This window comes from Choloepus didactylus, chromosome 2 (genome assembly GCF_015220235.1).
Source record: "Choloepus didactylus isolate mChoDid1 chromosome 2, mChoDid1.pri, whole genome shotgun sequence".
Classification (NCBI taxonomy): Eukaryota; Metazoa; Chordata; class Mammalia; order Pilosa; family Megalonychidae; genus Choloepus; species Choloepus didactylus.
The window spans coordinates 57,715,430-57,734,582 of record NC_051308.1 but is presented as its reverse complement, the minus strand read 5'-3'; the positions used below and the strand labels follow the sequence as shown (position 1 = coordinate 57,734,582).

General features: G+C 39.7%; 2 protein-coding genes across 2 annotated transcripts in view; both read right to left on the bottom strand.

The window, feature by feature from the left end:
• Positions 1 to 16,812, bottom strand: part of KLHL12 (kelch like family member 12) — a 49,145-nt gene extending 32,333 nt beyond the window's left edge. Inside the window, 4 exon segments of the mRNA XM_037806203.1 lie at positions 7,383 to 7,600; positions 8,664 to 8,817; positions 14,716 to 14,955; positions 16,651 to 16,812. Coding sequence (XP_037662131.1) covers positions 7,383 to 7,600; positions 8,664 to 8,817; positions 14,716 to 14,910 — 567 coding nt within the window. The 5' untranslated portion in view covers positions 14,911 to 14,955; positions 16,651 to 16,812.
• Positions 951 to 4,149, bottom strand: LOC119526131 (mitochondrial carrier homolog 1-like). The gene has a single exon (XM_037825027.1). The coding sequence runs from the start codon at positions 3,364 to 3,366 to the stop codon at positions 2,365 to 2,367; it is 1,002 nt and encodes a 333-aa protein (XP_037680955.1). The 5' UTR covers positions 3,367 to 4,149; the 3' UTR covers positions 951 to 2,364.
• Positions 16,813 to 19,153: the final 2,341 nt, after the last annotated feature.

Here is a 19,153-nt window from a genome sequence, read left to right as displayed (position 1 = left end):
CTGTTTGATTTAAATATTATTTAGATTTGTAATCTAAAGAGATGTCTGCTATCATAAAAAGGAAATCCAATAAGTGCTTAGAAGATGAAAGACCAAAGGACCAATAACAGGGAAACATGACTCATTTCCTTGGGGACTTCTCTGCCTGGTTTTGTGTATTCTGCTATTCAAACAGAACTTGCTCTTTCTTTTAAGGTAAGTTGTAGAGTTCTACTGTTTCATCCTTGAATCTTACCAATAATACAAACTCCATTCAAAACTGCATGTTTTATAGTTAATACTCACTTGAAGGGAACTTTGTGTGAGAAGAATTAAGCACTCAACATGGATCATTCCACAGCAAATAGTGAAAGGGGAATGATAATCTGATAAGAACAGATAAGTTATGGAGTATAAACTTAATGTTATGGGAATGCTCAGGAATGACTATGGCTTGCTAATTCCTGGAGGGTATGGTAGGAAAAAGTTCACAGAAATGTAGTTATTTTAGGTCATTTGTTTTTCTTATTCCTTTGTCGGGTTATAGTTTGTTAATTTTCTTGGGGTATGGTAGGAACATGTTGGAAGCAATGTAGTTATTTTAGGTTATTTGTTTTTTCTTATTCCTATGCTTTGGTTTTGTTTGAGATGTTTTTTTTTCATGTTTGTTTTCTAATTTTTTGATAAAGTTAAAAAAAACAATGAGTGTTTAAAAAAAGTAAATGAACAATGGGAAGAGGGGAATGAATGTTTTGGATGCTCTTTTTTAATTTTAATTTTATTTTTTGGAGTAATGAAAATGTTCAAAGACTGTGGTGATGAATGCACAACTATATGAAGATACTATGAACAACTGATTGTACACTTTGAAGGAGTGTATGTTATGTGAATATATCTCAGTAAAATAGCATTTTAAAAGAAAACAAACATGGATCATTCCAGAGAAAAGTACTTTACTGATTAAAGGATATGGTAAAAAATATTTATCCTTTACTTTGAAAGTAAAATATGTTATGTCTTGATTCTCAGTATGTTGACTACAAAGCTACTACCTTTAGGGCTACTGTGCCTTGATTCCTGATCACCAGAAATAACTTGCTTCCAACATACCCAATTCTATATGAGAAAAATTCAAAAAGAGTACAGTTGTCACTGGAAAAGTTTGGTATTTTTTGTGTGGTTGAAAATAAAATAAACGTTGTTTTTAATGTGTTCAAAAAAAAGTCAGAGTGGACTTCATTTCAGAATTTTTCCCATTCTGGACTTTTTTTCTGGTCATTTCTGAAACTCTAGGGGAGAAATTTGTAGTCCTATTCAAAATTAGCTCTTGAAATAATGTTTATTCTAAGTGTGGTCTAATCATCTCCAGGCTCTTGATTTCTAATCCCTCCACTCAAGCCTGCGAAGTAAGAGATTCTCCTACATCATCATATGGAATGTTGCAGTTTTCAAAGCACTGTCAATTACCATTTGAGAAACTACTATGTATTAGGGCACTATGCTATTTGATATGACATGTAATAAATTATTTGGGATACTAAGGTCTAAGCTTTTTTTTCCAAATCACCACCAATACATTTATTTGAGGGGAAAAGGGTCAAGTCTTATGAATTTTTTAGTAAGACTAAAGACACTGATCAGCGAAATTTCTGGATATTCATGACTGCATAGGTAACCAGGTCTCACACATGTATGGTCATCACTGAACAGATGGGCATTAGATGAAGGGGACACATTCTGAGCACTTAACATGATTTCCTGTTCCAAAGAAGATGCTGCCTTCATATCAGAAAAGTAGTGTTGAGAACAATGAAGGCAGAACCTGGCAACAGCCTCCTAGCACAGGCCTAGAAATGACAGTAGCCTCATGAAAGAGGATCACGCCCTATTTACACAGCAGGAGTGAAGCTCCCAGCTGAACTGCAAGATGAGAGCTGGGGCTGACTCGAGGGGTGTGAGGAGGGGTGGGATCTCACGCTATCAGCCTTTCCTCATCGACCTGGGCCTCCACAAGCAGTTCTCCAGCCCTCTACAAAAGGCAGGCATGGCAAATCTGGGAAGTAAGGGAATTCTGCTCCAATTCCTCAAGGCCACCATCCCATCCCCCCTCCACCGGGCATAGCCCCATCCCCAGCCCTGACCCCACAACTGGACACATGGCAAATATGGAAACTGAAGCCTGGCTGGGCTAGGGCACATCTAGGTGTTGCTGGGTTAGAGTCATCTTGTCTTGCAGGTCTCCAAGGTGATCAGGTCTCACCCATGTGGCCAGGCTGAGACAGCGTGTTTTTTGTGATTCAGGTTATTCAAGGGCAAAGCAGGATCCTGATGACATGCAAAGCCGGGTGGAGCCAAGAAGAGCTGGCCCTGCATGCTCAGGTACTTCTAACAGTGGATCCAGGACTTGAACACTGGGGAGTAAGGGGGAAGCCCAGCCTGCAGCCCACAGTTGTTCATAGCCATGAGATCACCGACCAGCAGGAAAGGATAGGTCAGTGTGCTTACTGCAATCCCAATCACAAATCTGGTGTAGCTCTGGATGGCCAGGGCCTGGCTGAGGCTGTCATCTACCAGGTAGGCATTGATGAAGTGGGCCAGCAGGTTACAGCCCCATAAGAAAACCACATCTCCCAGGAGGTAAGGGATTAAGCCAACAAAGAATCCCAGCAGCCCCTCCTCTTTGAAAATCTTCCCAATGGAGCTCACCATGCAGCTGTACTTGGCCTCCCTGCCCACAAACTGGACCATGCAGCACATTGAGATCACATGCAGGGGGTGGGCCAGCATGCAGGACACACACTGCATCATCATCTTGTAGGAGGTCTCCTTCACTTTCTTCAGAGAAGTCTTCATGTCATCTTTGTTGGACACCTGTTCGATCTCATCGGGAGGGAAAACCTTCTTCATGCTGCCCCGGGTCACAGTGGACAGGGTGATGGACATCAGCCAGGGGCTCAGGCCACGGAACAGTCCTATCTTCCCATCCACCTGCACGATGTACTTGGCGTAGGTGAAGAAGCTCGGCAGATAGAGGACCTTCTTCTCCAGCACATTGGTCCCAATGGTGGGGAGCATCAGCTCATGCCCCACCTGGATGAGCAGCTTCACGTAAAGCAGCGGGTGGCTGAGCCCCGTCACGCCCGCACCCAGCGCCACAAAAAGCGCCTCGGTGGTCCGTGCGTTGTCCCCGGAGCCCAGGCCTCCGGACGTGCCGTCCATCCTGCGGGCCGAGGGCTGCGCCGCAGGCCGAGGGTGGCGCGGATGGGTGCGCGGGGGGCGGATCGCGAGCCCGGGCCTCGACCCCCGCCGCCGCGCCGCCGCGAACTCCTGCTCCCATTCCCGCCATCCCCGCGGAACCCAGGGCGACGGTCTAAGTTTTCTAAGCATTCATATGACAAACTAGATAGATGAGAGGCACCCTAAAAAGCATCATACCACCAGAAGGATATTAGGTGTAAAAACACTTAGGACCTCCCAGAGACTGACATTTGTCTTATGTTCCTTCCACCAGCCCCATGGAGCTTATTTATCTGTTCTGAGAGATACCTTTCAGATACTTCTCAGGTTGACTACAGAAGAAACCACCCATGAACTTTTTTCAAAAACTGTGGTTCTCTGGAAATACAGAAAATATTTCAGAAAGTTCATTCATTTGACGGATTTACTAAACAACTGCTAAGTGCCAGGCACTGTGCTGGAAGTTTGTTATATGATAGGGAACAAATTAGATATGATCCCTGCTCTTAATGAACAAGTGGGGAGATAATTGTTAAATTGGAAAAAATCAACAACCCAGTTTGCCATTATAAACTATACATAGGAAAGGTATAGGGGTTATGAGACAGAAAACCCAACATTTCTAATTTAGATTTACTGGTCAGGGAAGAGCCTCCCTGAAGAAACAATAAATTTAAATCTGAAGGATGAGTAGCAGTTAATCAGGGTAAGAGAATACTCCAAGTCAAAAAGAAGAACACATGCAAAGACCTTAGAGCTGTGTTGTCCACCACAGTAGCTACTAGCCACACGTGGCTATTTACATTTAAATTAATTAAAAGTTTAAATTTAAAATCCACATTTCAAGTATTCAACAGCCATATGTGCTGCTGGCAATCGAACTGGACAGCACAGATATAGATCGTTTCTATCTTTACAGAATGTTCTATTGGACAGCACTGCCCTAGAGCAAAAAACAAGTAACTTAAGGAAATGATGGAAGGCTATTGTAGGAGAATGAATGGAGGGAGAAGATAAAGACGACGCCAGACAGATAAGCAAGGACCAGTTCACAGAGGGCACTGGAAGACTGGAGTTTACTTAAAAGTAACTAGCAATGGTTAAAAGTTTTCAAGCAGAGCAGTGATATGATCATATTGATGTTTTGTAAAGACTACACTGGCTGCCATGGGTGGAACAGTTTGGAAGGGTCAAGAGCTGGGAGGTCAGTTAGGAGTTTGCTCTCGTACACAAGGCAAAAGGTGACGGTACTTAGACTACAATTATGACAGTGATGATAGGAAAAAGTAGATGCAATGGAGAAATATTTGGGAGATCAAACTAACCCAGCCCTACTAATGGATTTGATGCAGGAGAGGGCGCAGAAAACGTCCATGATTTTCTTTAATATTTGTTAAAGACAAGAATATTAGTCTGATAGTTCCAAGCAGCTGCATGCTAGATTCTGACACTTCATAGGTTTAAATTAGACACATCAATTTAAAAATGGAGTTTCTCAATCATGAACAGAGATCCCAGATTTAATGAAGCCAGAATAAACTGAAATTGCAGAGGAAAAGCTAAACTGGGAGGAAAAAAACCCAACATTAATTCCTCATTATGGAAAAAAAAGAAATCTTCTCCATAATAAAGTTTCATGGAGAACTCTCCTACATATCAGGCACTGGCATTCTTATTCAATGCTCAAAACAATCCTACGTACTAAGTACTAATATTATCTGAATTTTATAGAAGTGGATACTGTAGACTGGTTGTTAGGTAATTTATTCAATGTCACACAGCCCAGATTCACACTCCAGACTAACTCTAAAGCCCACATTGTTTCAACCAATACGTATACTATTTGCCATTGTTTTAAGTACTACTGTTTTAAATAATAAGAGAAAGCTTTAGTTAGCAATGCAATGTCAGACATCTGGTTGCTATTTTTGGCTGGAATAGGAACGGAAAAAAATGTGTCATTTGTTGCCTTTTTAGAAAAAAGGCAAAGGTCAGTCTTGACAGACGCTTAAGGAAGACTATACAAGAGTTCTCAGTTTTGTTTTGTTTTTTTTTGGTTTTCCATCTAGTTTTATTCCAAAGTCTATACAGTTCTAAAATAAATTACTTCTGTGACTGCTTCCTCATTTGGCCAATCGGAAACAAACTGACTAGGTGACTAGCTCATAGTTTAGTGACTAAGAGAATAGGCTCTGGAGCCAGATTGTCTAGATTTGAATTTTGGTTCCATTAATTACTAGCAGTGGTACAGTGCTTAACCTCCAAGTCTCTTTCCTCCTCTGAAAAATGGAGACAACTGTGAGAATTAAGTAAGATAACCTCCATAAAATAACAAGAACGGTGACATTCATATGTAAGCTCCAGGGACAGGGATTTTGGTCTGTTTTGTTCATAATTGTTATCACCAGCACCTGGAACAGTTCTGGGTGCACAGTAAGTGCTCAATAAATATTTGATAAATAAACCAATAGTAAATGCTGAGTAAATATCAGTTATTTAATTCTTATATGCAGGGACTTCAAGTTTGTAGGCCCATTTTATTCACTATATTTTCTAATATACAGAAAAGTCAAAAAAAAATTAAGATATTCTAATGAATTGCCAGTTTCCAAGTCTGAAGAATGTGTACTTAGGACAATGCATGGCATTTCAGGGCAAGGATATAATGTCCCCTACTTTGAGGGTGAAAACAAAGACTTTAGCAAATACTTGGCTCAGAAGCATTTGTAACCATGGCTTCTTTGGGTTGATACAAAACATTAAGTGAAACTGGAAAATAATTCTTCTTTGGTTGAAACAATGCCACTGATGTACCCTAACTACTTCCCTCAGAAAAGTCACTACAGAAAGATGTAAAGAAAAAGTCAGATAAAATTTCCTAAGAAATATATTTAAGTTTTAAATATATTAAAACCTGTTATTATATTACATAAAAATCCTAGTTTTTACAAAACAAATTATTTGAGTTTAGGAAAGAGTATATTTATAGGATTTCTTTAAATAGCAAATTCCTCCTAGAAGACTTAGAATATTAATCAAACTTTGTTTCCAATATATCTCATTTGAATTGGGGTATACCTGTAGAGGTACCACTAACTCCTAGGAATCCACTTATTTAAAAATCATTTTTTATCATTACCTGGTGGGGGGGGGGTTCTTAACCTTTTTAGAGAATGGAATTTCTTTCAACTGGGGGAAATAAAACCCTACTTTTATCCTACTGCTTGGCTCTGCTAAATATTTTCTAGAAGGTACTAACTAAAAAAAAACTGGCTCACTATTCACTAGAGATTAATACCACAGGTTTCAAAGATATCTAATAGTCCTGTATTGAACTTTTCACTCCAATTCTCAAACTACAGACTTATATGCAATCAAACTTCTGCTAAACTACTGGTTTTGTGACTTAGAATTAGGAATAACTGAGATTCTTCTTGCTGAGTTAAGTCAACTAAAGGCTTGCTTGGTTACAGGTAGTTTTCCTTCCGCTAAATAAGGTACTAATCCTTTAAAATCCAGTTCACAGGTCCTTTCCTCCTAACCCCCAGCCCCTCGCAAGACACTACATGGCATCTGCGTATGGCATATCCTCACCTCCGAATGCCTGTCCCTTCCTTTTCAACCCACTCTGGAGCAAAAGTTTATTATTCTTTCTTCTGTATAATCTTCTTACTTTGTATAGGCTCCTATTACTCTCATCATACTCTATTATAATACTTTTTTTTATATGTCTGTCTCTACTACTATAATGAGAATTCTCTGATATCAGGAACTGTGCCTTTCTCACTTTTGGATCCCTAGTACCTGTCATATTGATTACTACATGGTTGATATTCTCAATAAGTGTTAGTAAAGTGAGTGAACAAGTAACAGAGAAGTAATCCATAGAAATCTACTTTCACTTCCAATTTCTGCTTAAGCCCACACTGTTGAACAGTGATTCTCAACCACTGGGATTACATTTTTCATTGAGGAAAGTGGTAAACTCCCTCTTTGTAAATATGCAAGTAAATTCAGCATGCAATATCAGGGAATTCATGAAAACTTTGAAGTCACTTGGAGACTTGATTAAGAAGCCCTGCTACAGAAACACAGTAACCATCTTGCTTTGCAAATTTTGCAACGGCCAGTCTTGTAGAAACCATACCACCAAGCCAAATCTGTACCTGAATTTCATCACACTTGATTAGCTTTTCCACCTCTCCTTGACTTAGAAGAATGAATTCTTCATGCTGTACCACTTCAGGAAAATGCTTCTGGCTAAAGACCTCAGCTGCTTGCATCAGGTCAACACAGTTGTGAGTTTCAGCAAAATCTCTGATACCCAGGCAATTGGAAGGGTCCAACTGACTTTCTAAGAACTCACAGCAGGCTTGCTTCACACCTAGGACAAATGCAGACAGTGAATACTTCAGGATATTTGCCAGGTGTTCAATTGGTCTTATTCTTGGATTGCAATATCTTCTCTATACAGTATCAGAGGAAGCCTGCTTAACACCTAAGAATCAGATTAGAAATTTTATGCTTAAGGAATTCAAATCCTGTTTCTGTCTTATGTGCTGTGTAACTTCAGCAAGACCTTCTCACTTATTTCTGTTCATCTTTAAAATGAGTATAGTGTGATCAATTGCTCTCAGGAACACTGGCACAACTACACAGAAATGCTTATGAAACTCTTGGAAATCAAGCTAAAAAATTACTAATTCAGCATAATGTACCTAATTTCAACTCTACATTAAAACTTACCAAAAGACTCCATGAAGGAAAATAGGAGGTATTAATAACAATCTCATATTTTTCTAATTGAAAAGTTTAGAATATAAACAATTTCATAACCATGCATTAAGGTAAGAGTTTCACACTGTTTAATCATGTAATAAAACTGAAAATGTTTCAATCATGTATATATAAAAAGTGAAACGAATAGAAATAAAATTAGCAGTTATCAAAGACAGACACTGGAACTGGAAGGGGGAGACCATCTCTAATCCTATGAAAATTTTAGACTCTCATTTTGAGCACCACTTTTAATTTTATTTATTTTTGAACAGAACAAAAGGATTTAGCATGAAAGACCCCTTAGCCACCCTATCCAACCAACCACCTAGCTTCCTTTCCTGCAGGTAATGAGCAGTATCAATTTCTTGTGTTTCCTTCCAGGACTATGTATGTGTAAGAGAATCCATATACTATCTTCCCCTCCATTTTTTAGAAAACACAAAAGGTGTAAATGTGCTCTTGTAAAGAGGCAAATTATCATATTTGGAAGTTCCCTTACATACCTAATGACATCCTATCTTTTATTGCTCAAAGAGATAAAAGTCAGGGGCAAGAAACATGAGTGCCCAGTCTGCTTCCATAATTTTCATGATTAAGTTTACATTATTAATTTTAAACATTTAGAGAGCTACTTTGGCACGAACAATAGCAACTTCTATTGTCTATACCTTTCAGCTGAAGCAAACAGGCTGCAGGGAGCAGTTCTTGTACATTCTCCACTGTCACATGTACTGTTTCTGTGTATACAAAGTCCAACAGGATTTCCATGGTAGAGGCAGTCAAACCTTGGATATCAACGTAAGGTTTCCCCTTTTCTGAAAGCTGAAAATTCAGAGGTTATGAAATAATAGTAGTTAGAATTCCAAATGATAAAGGCAGAATCTGACATCAAAGAGCTTGAAAGGATGTTAATGATATTCATTGAATACACATCTGAGAAAAAATTATGGTATCTTTTGTTTGACTTGTTTAAAGAAAACGTGGCACATATTTTTAGCTTTTCAAGTGAGGGGATGGTTAACTATACCTCAGGAGTACACAGTGGGGTGACAGCTTCCCAGAGTATTAATTTTACCAGTAACTACTGCTTTCATATTAAAACAAAGGTGGATTATTAAGAAAAGAATGCAAAATCTCCATGAACATACCACTAGAGTACATGAACTTTCAAGATGAAACATAAAATCTCAAAGAAATTTTGTGCTTGTAGAAAACCCTCTGTGGGTTATACCTCAGACTCTTCAGGAGACCAAGTCCCTTTTATCAGTCCTTAGAATACATTTATTATTAATGGTAAAAAGGAACATGCAGGTTATCCGAAGGGGCCTTCTGCTGTAACACTGAATACCAGTGCACTGCTTGATGCTTTTCAAAATAATGGGTTGACTCTATTTGGGGAGTACTGAATTGTTTGGGGATATATTTAATCTAAAATATATTCTTGCAATTATAAGTATCGCTGAGATCGATGATCATAGAGAATGATTTAGCTAAGGGTGGAAATCTTCAATTTTATAGGACTGTAATCTGAAAACCGATTACCTTATGAAAATTTTACCACATCTTAACCTTAGAAGTCCATATTACTCACAAAAAAGTACACATCCACTATGAAGTAAATGGCTATATCACCCTTGATTCCTGCAGCATAATCAAAAAGCATTCTCGACCAAGATCAAGAACAAAATTAATTCCTAACTTTGAAATAAGCCACTATGGTCTAGTATCTAGAATATGTAAAGAACTCTTAAAATCTGACAACAAAAAGACAAATCATTCAATTAAAAAATGGGCAAAGGATTTGAACAGTTATCCAAAGATATGCAAATGGTCAACAAGCTCATGAAAAGATGCTCAACATCATTCTTCATTAGGGAAATGCAAATCAAGACCACAATGAGGTACCACTTCACTAACATGGCTAAAATTTAAAAAATGGAAAATAAGTGTTGGAGAGGATGAAGGGAAATAGGAACCCTTATACAATGCTGGTGAGACTACAAAATAGGGTTCAGCTGCTATGGAAAAGTTTGGTAGTTCCTAAAAATAGTTAAACTGAATTAGCATATGACCCAGCAATTCCACTCTAGATATACTCCAAAAGAATTGACAACTGTAACTCAAACAAACATATGTTCATAGCAGCACTGTTCACAACAGGTAAAAGGTGGAAACAACTCAAATGTCCATCAATGGATAAAAGGATAAACAAATTGTGGTATATTCATACAACGGAATAATATTCAGCCATAAAAAGGAATGAAGTTCTTGATACACGCTATGGCATGGATGAACCTTGAAGACATACTAACTGAAAGAAGCCAGACACAAAAGGATAAATATTGTATGATGTCATTTATAGGAAATAATTAGAATATGCAAATTCAGTTAGAAATTAGAATACAGTTTACCAGGGCAGGGGTAGGGGTGGGAATTGGGGAATTAATTCTTAATTAATAGAGTTTATGTTTGATATGTAAGATGAGTTTTGGAGACAGAGGGGGTAGTTGCACACATTGTGAATGCACTAAATACCACTGAATTGTTCACTTCAAAATGGCTAATTTTATGTTATATAAATTTCAACTCAATTTAAAAAAGTTACTAGCACATTATTTTGGAAAAACCTATTTTGTTTTATTAACATTCAACACAGTACAAGTATTTATAAACAATTATTGTCCTATCACATTAACTATATTCATTACTAATGATACTGGAATATAAGAATATATTTTTCTTAGAAGTTTCTCATTCAATAACTAAACTATTTACATTGGCCTGGAAATGGGTGCATTATGTAATAAGTAAGAGCAATTACAATAAAATTCCACATTTATATTTTCCTTTGCAATTTTTCAAACTGCTTCTCATTTACTTTTTTTTTTTTTTTTTTTAACTTTCATTCAGTAAATATTTATTGAGTGCCTTCAATGTGCCAGGCAGTGTCTTAGGTACTGGGTAGTCAGCTGGGAACAAAGACTAGTGTGATTCCTGCCTTCCTGGGGCTCACATTCTAGTGGGGAGACGGGTAAGAGACAAGTTAAATGGGGTGGGGCTTGAGGAACCCATTGTGAGAAGGATAAGTGGGAGACCCTTAGCAATCAAGCTAGAAAATGACAAAGGGGACCTAATTTAGCCAAGAAGCCTTCTCCAAGTAGGTAATATTTAGGCTGAGACCTAAGGGATATGAAGGAATGAGCTATGAAAAGGGAACAACATTTCAGATGGTGGGAAGAGAGTATGCAGAGTCTTTGAGGCAGCAATTATTTTATTCATTACCGTATCCCAAATGCTTGGCACATAGTGGGTTTTCAATAATTAATGAATTAAAGATGAAATAAGGTGTGTGTGTGCATGTGTGTATATGTGTGTGATGTGATCTAGTTTGTATTTTAAGAACAAAACTAGAGAATGCATCAGAGAAACCACTGGTATAATCAGTAAAGAGAATGTTGGAATGGTTGAAGAAATGTTTGGTCCACTCATTGGTTGGTTGTTGACTGGTTGGATGGTTGGATGGTTGAGTGGTTCCTTGGTGGATTGGTTGACTGTTTCCTTAGTTGGTTGATGAGTTGGTTGACTTGTTCCTTGGTTGGTTGGTTGACTAGTTCATTGGTTGGTTGGTTGGATGGATGGTTGACTAGTTCACTGGTTTGTTGATAGTTGGTTGCCTGGTTCATTGGCTCCTTGACTGGTTTGTTAGTTTGTTGACTGGTTTGAGGATTCATTGATTGGTTGTTGACTGGTTGGCTGTTTTACTGATGAATGGGCCGGGAAATTACACAGCAGTTATGGGAAATACGCCAGAGCTACAAGTATCAACACGAACAACTCTCACAAGTGTTGATAAAGCACAAAAAGCCTGAGGCGAAAGTATTTAGGATTCAGAGCAGGCAACCAAAACCACTCTAGACATTTTAAGCAGAAAGAGATTCAAGATGGGGTTGGTGGAGACCCTCTGGACTAACGAGTGAGGGCTTTTTCCCTCAAGCTACCATCAGGAGCTCATGAACAGAGAAGATGTAGGAGGTTCAGCCCATTCCACTAAGACATGTTGCCAAATGATTTCCAGCTCCGTCTGGTTCAGGCACCGGTCCCTTCACCCGTGTGTAATGAGTCCAGCCTCTTTCTGCCGTTCGGACTGCCGTCTCAGTTGTCAGCAAGACCTGATAGGGTCCTTCCCAGATCGGTTGAAGTTTGGATTCTTTCCACGACCGGATCAGAACCCAGCTGCCAGGCTGATGTCGATGGGCAGCAAATTCAAGAGGCGGGGTCTGAGCCAGCAGTCCACGGTGCCTTGGTCCGTGCACGGAGTTGCCTGGTCAAACAGAGGCAAGCCCTTTCTCCCTTTTCTCATCCACAACCGGCAGATCCAAGCGTCTGGTCTCGGGCCCTTTAGCTGCCGGAGATGGGCCCCCAATGGCGGAGTCCGAGACCGCTCAATCAGCGGGGCGCGCCTTCCCTTTGTCCACCTCGGGGGTCCCCCTCCGAAGCTTTGGATCCCGGACGAGCCCCCAAGTTGTCGGAAATAAAGCGGTACCTGTAAGGGAATAAACGCTCTCTCGGTTCTGGAGGAGAAAAGAATTTATTTACGATCTTGCAAGATGGGGCGTCCAGCCAAACACGCGGGAGGCTGGCGCCTCATTTACTTTTATTTGATTTTCACAGCAACCTGGTATGGTAGTTAGATTTGATATTATAGCCATTTAAGAGATAAAAGAGTTAATGTTCAAAAAAATTGTATAATTTGACCAAGGCCACTTAACTAGGTAGAGACAGACAAAACTCAGGTTCTTTGCTTCAGTCCTGTGATCTTTCATTGGATCACATTTGAGAAGTATTTCAGGGCTGGATGAGAACTCTGAAACCACCTATTTCAATCATTTTATTTTATTGACCAACCAGTGAGTTAGATGGTTGCCTGGTTCACACAGAACTGCTGAGAGCTGGGCCAAGAATCCAGGTTTCTGGACTCTCTCCTTCACACCAATCACTCAAAAATAAAGACCAAACCACCTGGCAGTTTCTTGCCTCATGTCAGTTTTTAAAGAGTTACTATAAAACGATGGCTGAGGAGAAAAAAGAATTATGTTATAGAACCCCATACTAATTTCTAAATGTGTAGAAAAAAAGGTGAAAACAGACTAATTTTCTTCATGTAGACAAAGAACAGGAGGCACAATATATAATTAGCAGTAAGCAGTCCTAGTTCATTAGTATTTCATGCTCAGCAGTTGCTGGGTGACACTCTCCTAACCCAGTAAAATGCCAACTACTTCTGACGCTTTTGGGCAGACACTGTGGAGGACATTCTAGGATATGGATCTGTAATGTCATATTACACAAGATGATTTTAAAATTAGCCTAGATCAGCTGGAATGACCTGTTGGGTTTCCATGTTTTTCCCATCATCCACATGACAGAGCAGTGGCTCATAGCATTATAAACAAACTATTTTGGTTTTCAAATCAGATTACAGAATATAACAGTCCTTATTTCAATAGCTGAGGAGGCACAGTAGTTAAAAACTGTTGGGGTTTCAGAGTCAGAAAATTAAGAATTAAATCCTACCTCTACAAGCCATGTGACTTTGGGCAAGTCATTTAATATCTAAAACTGTTCCTTCATTGGTAAAATGGAATAGAAACACACACATCAAAGGTGAGTGACATATGCATAACAATCATCTAACACAGTACCTAGCTAGGTACCACTTTTCCTGTTCAGATCCAGCAGCAACATTCTAGGTGATGGGACTAATTAAAGAAAATACTGGTGGCTAATAAATTTTTAAAAAAGGTATTATGATGAACTATTTTAGGCACACACACACACATACACACACACACACAGATAAATGATATAATAAACACTGGTGTACCCACAACTCAGCTTAAGAAATCAAGACAATTTATTTAAATTTCTTTGTAAGACCAGATTTGGGATCTTGAAAAACAAAAAAATTTTCCTCTGTTCAACTTTCTAAGAGGACCTCACAATATATTCAGCAGCCTTATTCTACATTTCATTTTTTGCCAGGTGATGATGAAAAAGACTTTCTTAATGCTTTGGGGGCTCTACCTTTTTTCTTGTCAAGCCAACCGTTCCCTGATTCCTTTGTTAGCTGCTTATACTCCAGAGCCAGTAATTCCCCAACGTACAACCTCTCTATCTGTACAGCCATTCATTAAATCCTCTTCTTCCCCTCATTTAAAATTACCCTAAAAGCTACACTGGTAGGATGGATACTGATTTCTGCACCTATTGTTAGGACATGGGAAATAAAGGATGGAATCCTACTCCTCTTCTTTCCTTCCCTCCCCCCTATGCCCCCCAGGGTACCTTTCCTTTTAAAATATGAAACTTTAGAAGGAGGAAAATAGAAAAGCAAATTTAAAAAACACGAAGTAAAATTCAATAGCTAACATTTGAGTGCTTTACTACTGCTAGACATTGTTCTAAGTACTTTATATATAATTTCTCATAGTCTTTGTAATAACCCTGTGTTTTTGTGTATTATTATGATCTCAATTTTAGAGATAAGGAAACTAAGGCACAGTCAGTTTAAGTGGCAGATCTTAACAAGAGCCTATCTATTTAACCCCCATACTACTGAAATTCACTATTATATCAAACTTCTCTTTTATTCAGTGAAAAGAGGTAACTACAAAGTCACATGTGTGAGTTTCATTTGAGAGGAGGTAACTTACTACTTACCTCACTAGTGAACATGGCACAGAAGTAATCACTACAGGCAGCCAGCACAATCCGATGGGCAGGGAAGTCTTTTTGTTCCACTCTCAATGTCACATCACAGAGGGTATTGCTCTTCCTGAGGGAATTCATTGAATTGAGGATGGATTTAGCATGAGTATTTGTCATTATGTCTTTGGGGGCCATAATGTCTCCCATTAAGCAATACGGAGAAAGAGGAAAAGGAATCCTTGGGTCCTGCAACTAAGAGAAAAAAACCAATGAGCATATTTGAAGGACTGGAGGAAACTGAATATATTCTACTAGCTTTAAAAATTCCAGAACTCAGATGAGGTTTCTCAGGCCCAAACATCCACAAGTAGAGTGTATTTTTCCTCCTTGCCTCACCAGTACAATCTAGCTATGAACTATCCCAAGTAAAAGTGGTTACTCCTTCCTCTGAATTCCTATATTGAGTGTCCCTACCACTTGACATTTATTATAATCAATACTAAACTGTATTGTAAGTAGAAACTATGTATGTTCCACATATTTTCACAAGGTTATTGTCTCAAATGATGAAATGATAAGTTCTTTAAAAGGTGGGATATATCACTACTAACTTATACCCATCAGTAGATGATAAGTACTTAGAGGATGGGGATCCTGTCTTAGAAATCTTTCTGGCTTAGCAGGAGCACAATAAGTGTTTGTTAAATGAATGTAAGAAAAAAATTTGTGTGTTCAACTTGGAGCAAGAAAGATCAGTCAGTGAAAATGATTTTTTTCCAAAGAGGTATGCAAAGAATGATTTATGATAACCTCTGGATATTATCTAGACTTCTTCTCAAAATAAAACTTCAAATGAGGACCCAGAGCCTGTATGAATAATGGAAACCAGGCAAGCTACCTATGGACTTCCACTTGATTAAGCTATAGAAGCTTTTCAAGAGAAGGGTTTTCCTACTCTGTTATTAGTAAATGCCCATTAACATTAACAAATCAATAACTGTAGTAATTCTCCTTTATGCAAACAAAGAGCCTTATTAGGATTACAAACCTATCAAAACACTACTAACTTTACTGCTATGGCTTGTCACTTTCAAAGTTCACTTTACGTATCAATGAGATGAACTCATAAATAAATTATACATAAAAATCAATTTAAGGAGTACTTTCTTGATTGTTGACAAGCTTTAGTCACACTTAAGTGAGCCCCTCACTACAATTCCAAATTACCATCTACTTCTGTTTATAGTTAGCATATTATTCTGCACAGTAGATAATCCCTCTAACAACTCAGCAGTACCCATTTTACAGAAAAGGAAGTGATCTGTTGAAGCACATGATGTTTTTCAAAAGGATTTTCCTTAAATCGACTTAGCTTCAACTCGAGGGTATAAGAAGGATCTGAACAAATGCCCATTTACTGTGAAGATTTTCTGGGGGGTTAACCACAGGGGCTCAGCCTATGACTAGGATTAGAGTTTCAGTGTCAAAACTGACAGAAACCCTAATGCAGCGTGGTCTCTGTACTTGTCCTTCAAGTTGTCATCAGGCAAAGTTTCAGCCACAATCCTCACGCTCAGCTTTCTGAGTGACCTATTCTAGAGCTTCCCTTAAGATGTGAATAGAGGGGTTCAACCATGGAAGATTCGGGGCCGGTGACAAATTCTAGAAAGGCTAAAATTCGAGGTGGGAGAAAAGAGAAGGGAAAGAGCTCTCTTCCTCTGACAACACCAGCAATATGGCTGGCACCGCCAAGTGGAAATATTGGAGGGGCGGTGGGGCGAAATCAAGAGGACAGAGCTCGCTGCCAGGTGCCCCCTAGACTTCCTACTTCCCAAGGCTTCCCTTCCATTCCGCCTTGGAGAGAGACGACGAAGGGGGGGAGGGCCATTACCCGGAGCTGAAAGATGGAAGAAAAGTGCTGACTGCCTCCACCTCCGTGCAACTCACCTCCGCTCCCGGGTCCACCCGGCCGCGCCGGGCCCGTCCCCCGCCCGTGAGGGTGGGGTGGGGCGTGGGGCTAGCAGGCGGCTCAGGGAGAGCCGAACCGCCGCCGCCGCCGCCGCCCCAACCCGGAGGCTCTGGAGCCGTCACCGTGGTCGTCGCCGTTCTCTTCACAGCGACCGCGCGACGTGATGACGTAACGCAGAGCGACATGGCCCTCCTCCCTCCTCGGGGTCTGCGTCACGTGAGCTGGCTGCTTCACGTGACCTGAATCTACCCAGGTGCCTAGCTTCTGTGCACTTAGTAAAAGCGGGAAAGGAAAAAGGTGGGGCTGGGTGGGATCCAACTGGGAAGGCGAGGTACAGCTCTCCAGCTTGGTGATTGGCTTAGGCTGAGCCCCTTCTCCCCACGGCTCACGAGGCAGACTAGATTGAGAGGATTCCAAAGATTTGTAAGGTAAGGTTCTGATTGCAGGGAATATGTTTTACCTGCCAGGTATTCAGGAACCCTCTCACATCGAGAAAAGCCATGGAGGATTCAAATTTCTTCAGGTCCATTCTCCACAACGGCCTTTTCGGGCCGACCTCAGCTGTGGTGAGACACCTCTGAGCCCTGCGATTCACAGACTTTAACATTCTCTGCATCATAATGGGGTATTCCTCACCCCTGAAGTGATTCTGCTTTGCTTCCTCCACCCCAGGACATTAATTGGAAGGCATTTGTGGTCACTGAAAAGTTGGACCCTGCCCACTCCCTACTTCATACAATGAGGTGTTCAATAAGTATTGGTTATCTCTCAGATCCACCTTCTCTGATCCTGTCTACTACTGAAAAATAAGCACACGCTAGGCTTCAGCAAGTCTTACAGATCTCCGTTATTTCCTTATCTAGAAAATGGGTGGAGCTGGATCAGATGTGTTCCCTAAGTTTCCTTCCAGTTCTATATTGGTGGTTGCAAACCTAAGATGCCTCCAGAGACCAGGCAGTTGACACCTATGAGTGAAGCAGATTAGGTAGGGACAACGATGAACTGTAAAACACAAACCCTCTATAGATGACATAGCACCTCCAGTCGGCTGTTACCACTGTGGAGGACAAACGAAATGTGTTTGTGGACAGGCATGGCCCGCAGGCTACCAGATTGTGACTTTTGCTACAGCTCCTTAAGTTTTATTTTTTAAGTTTAAAATTGTTTTGTACTAAATTTCAAATAGATATCAAAGTTACTACATATATGGAAGAAATAATCACGGTACAAGAAACAACCAGGTAGCCACAATCTAGTTGGAGAAAGAACATAAACTTTATCTGAAATATGCTGTCCCCCTCACCTCTCACCCTGTTCCTTACCCCTTCAGACATAACCATTATTCTGAATTAACATTCCCTCTTTTAAGGTTTTACCATTTGCTTATATCCTTAAACTGTATTTAGTTTCACAATTTCTGAACCTTATATAAATGCAATCATACCATATGTATTCTTCTGTAAGTTGCTTTCCTCTCCAAACTTGAGATTCAACTGTTGGTGTCTCTGTAATTCATTTTCACTGCTAGTGTTTCATAATGTGAACTATAAAAATATTTACTTTTCCAATTAACAGTTTTGGATATGGGTTGTTTCCAACATTTTGCTGCTACAAACAGCTGCAATGAACCTTTTGGTATGAGTACAAGTTTCTCAAGGGCAGGTTTGGATGTATTATGTCCCCCAAAACACCATGTTCTTTGATGCAGTCTTATGGGGGCAGACATATTAGTGTTGATTGGCTTGGAATTCTGTTTCCATGGAGATGTGACTCAATCAACTGTGGGTAAGACTTTTATTGGATAATTTCCATGGAGTTGTTACCCCACGCATTCAGGGTGGGTCTTAATTAGATCACTGGAGCCATATAAGAGAGCTGCTGCCGTCAAGAGAGACACTTTGAAGAATGCACAAGAGCTGAGAGTGGAGCTGGAACACAACTTGGGATCAGCAGATGCCAGCCACATGCCTTCCCAGCTAACAAGTTTTTTGGATGCCCATGGCCTTTCTCCGGTAAAGGTACCCCACTGTTGATGCCTTACCTTAGACACTTTATGGCCTTAAGACTGTAACTTTGTAACCAAATAAACCCCCTTTATAAAAGCCAATCCATTTCTGGTGTTTTGCAAAATGCAGCATTAACAAACCAGAACAGGCAGTGTTTTTCAAAGTGTGAATTGTGACCCAATAATGAGTTATGAAACAATTTTAGTAGGTCAGAACCAGCATTTTTTTTTTTTTTAAACTACATAACCTAGAATGGATGTCTATTTTATTGCATCTCATAATATATTGTTGCATGGAATGTTTTGAGTCTTATAATGTGCAAATGCTGATGCATATCTGTACAAAGTTGTAATACCAATGTACACTTTTCCAGCAGAATCTAGTCTGCTCTACATCTGCACCAATACTTAATATTATTAGGCCGTTTAATCTGTGTCAGTTTGGTTGGAGTGAAATGGTATATCATTGTGGTAAT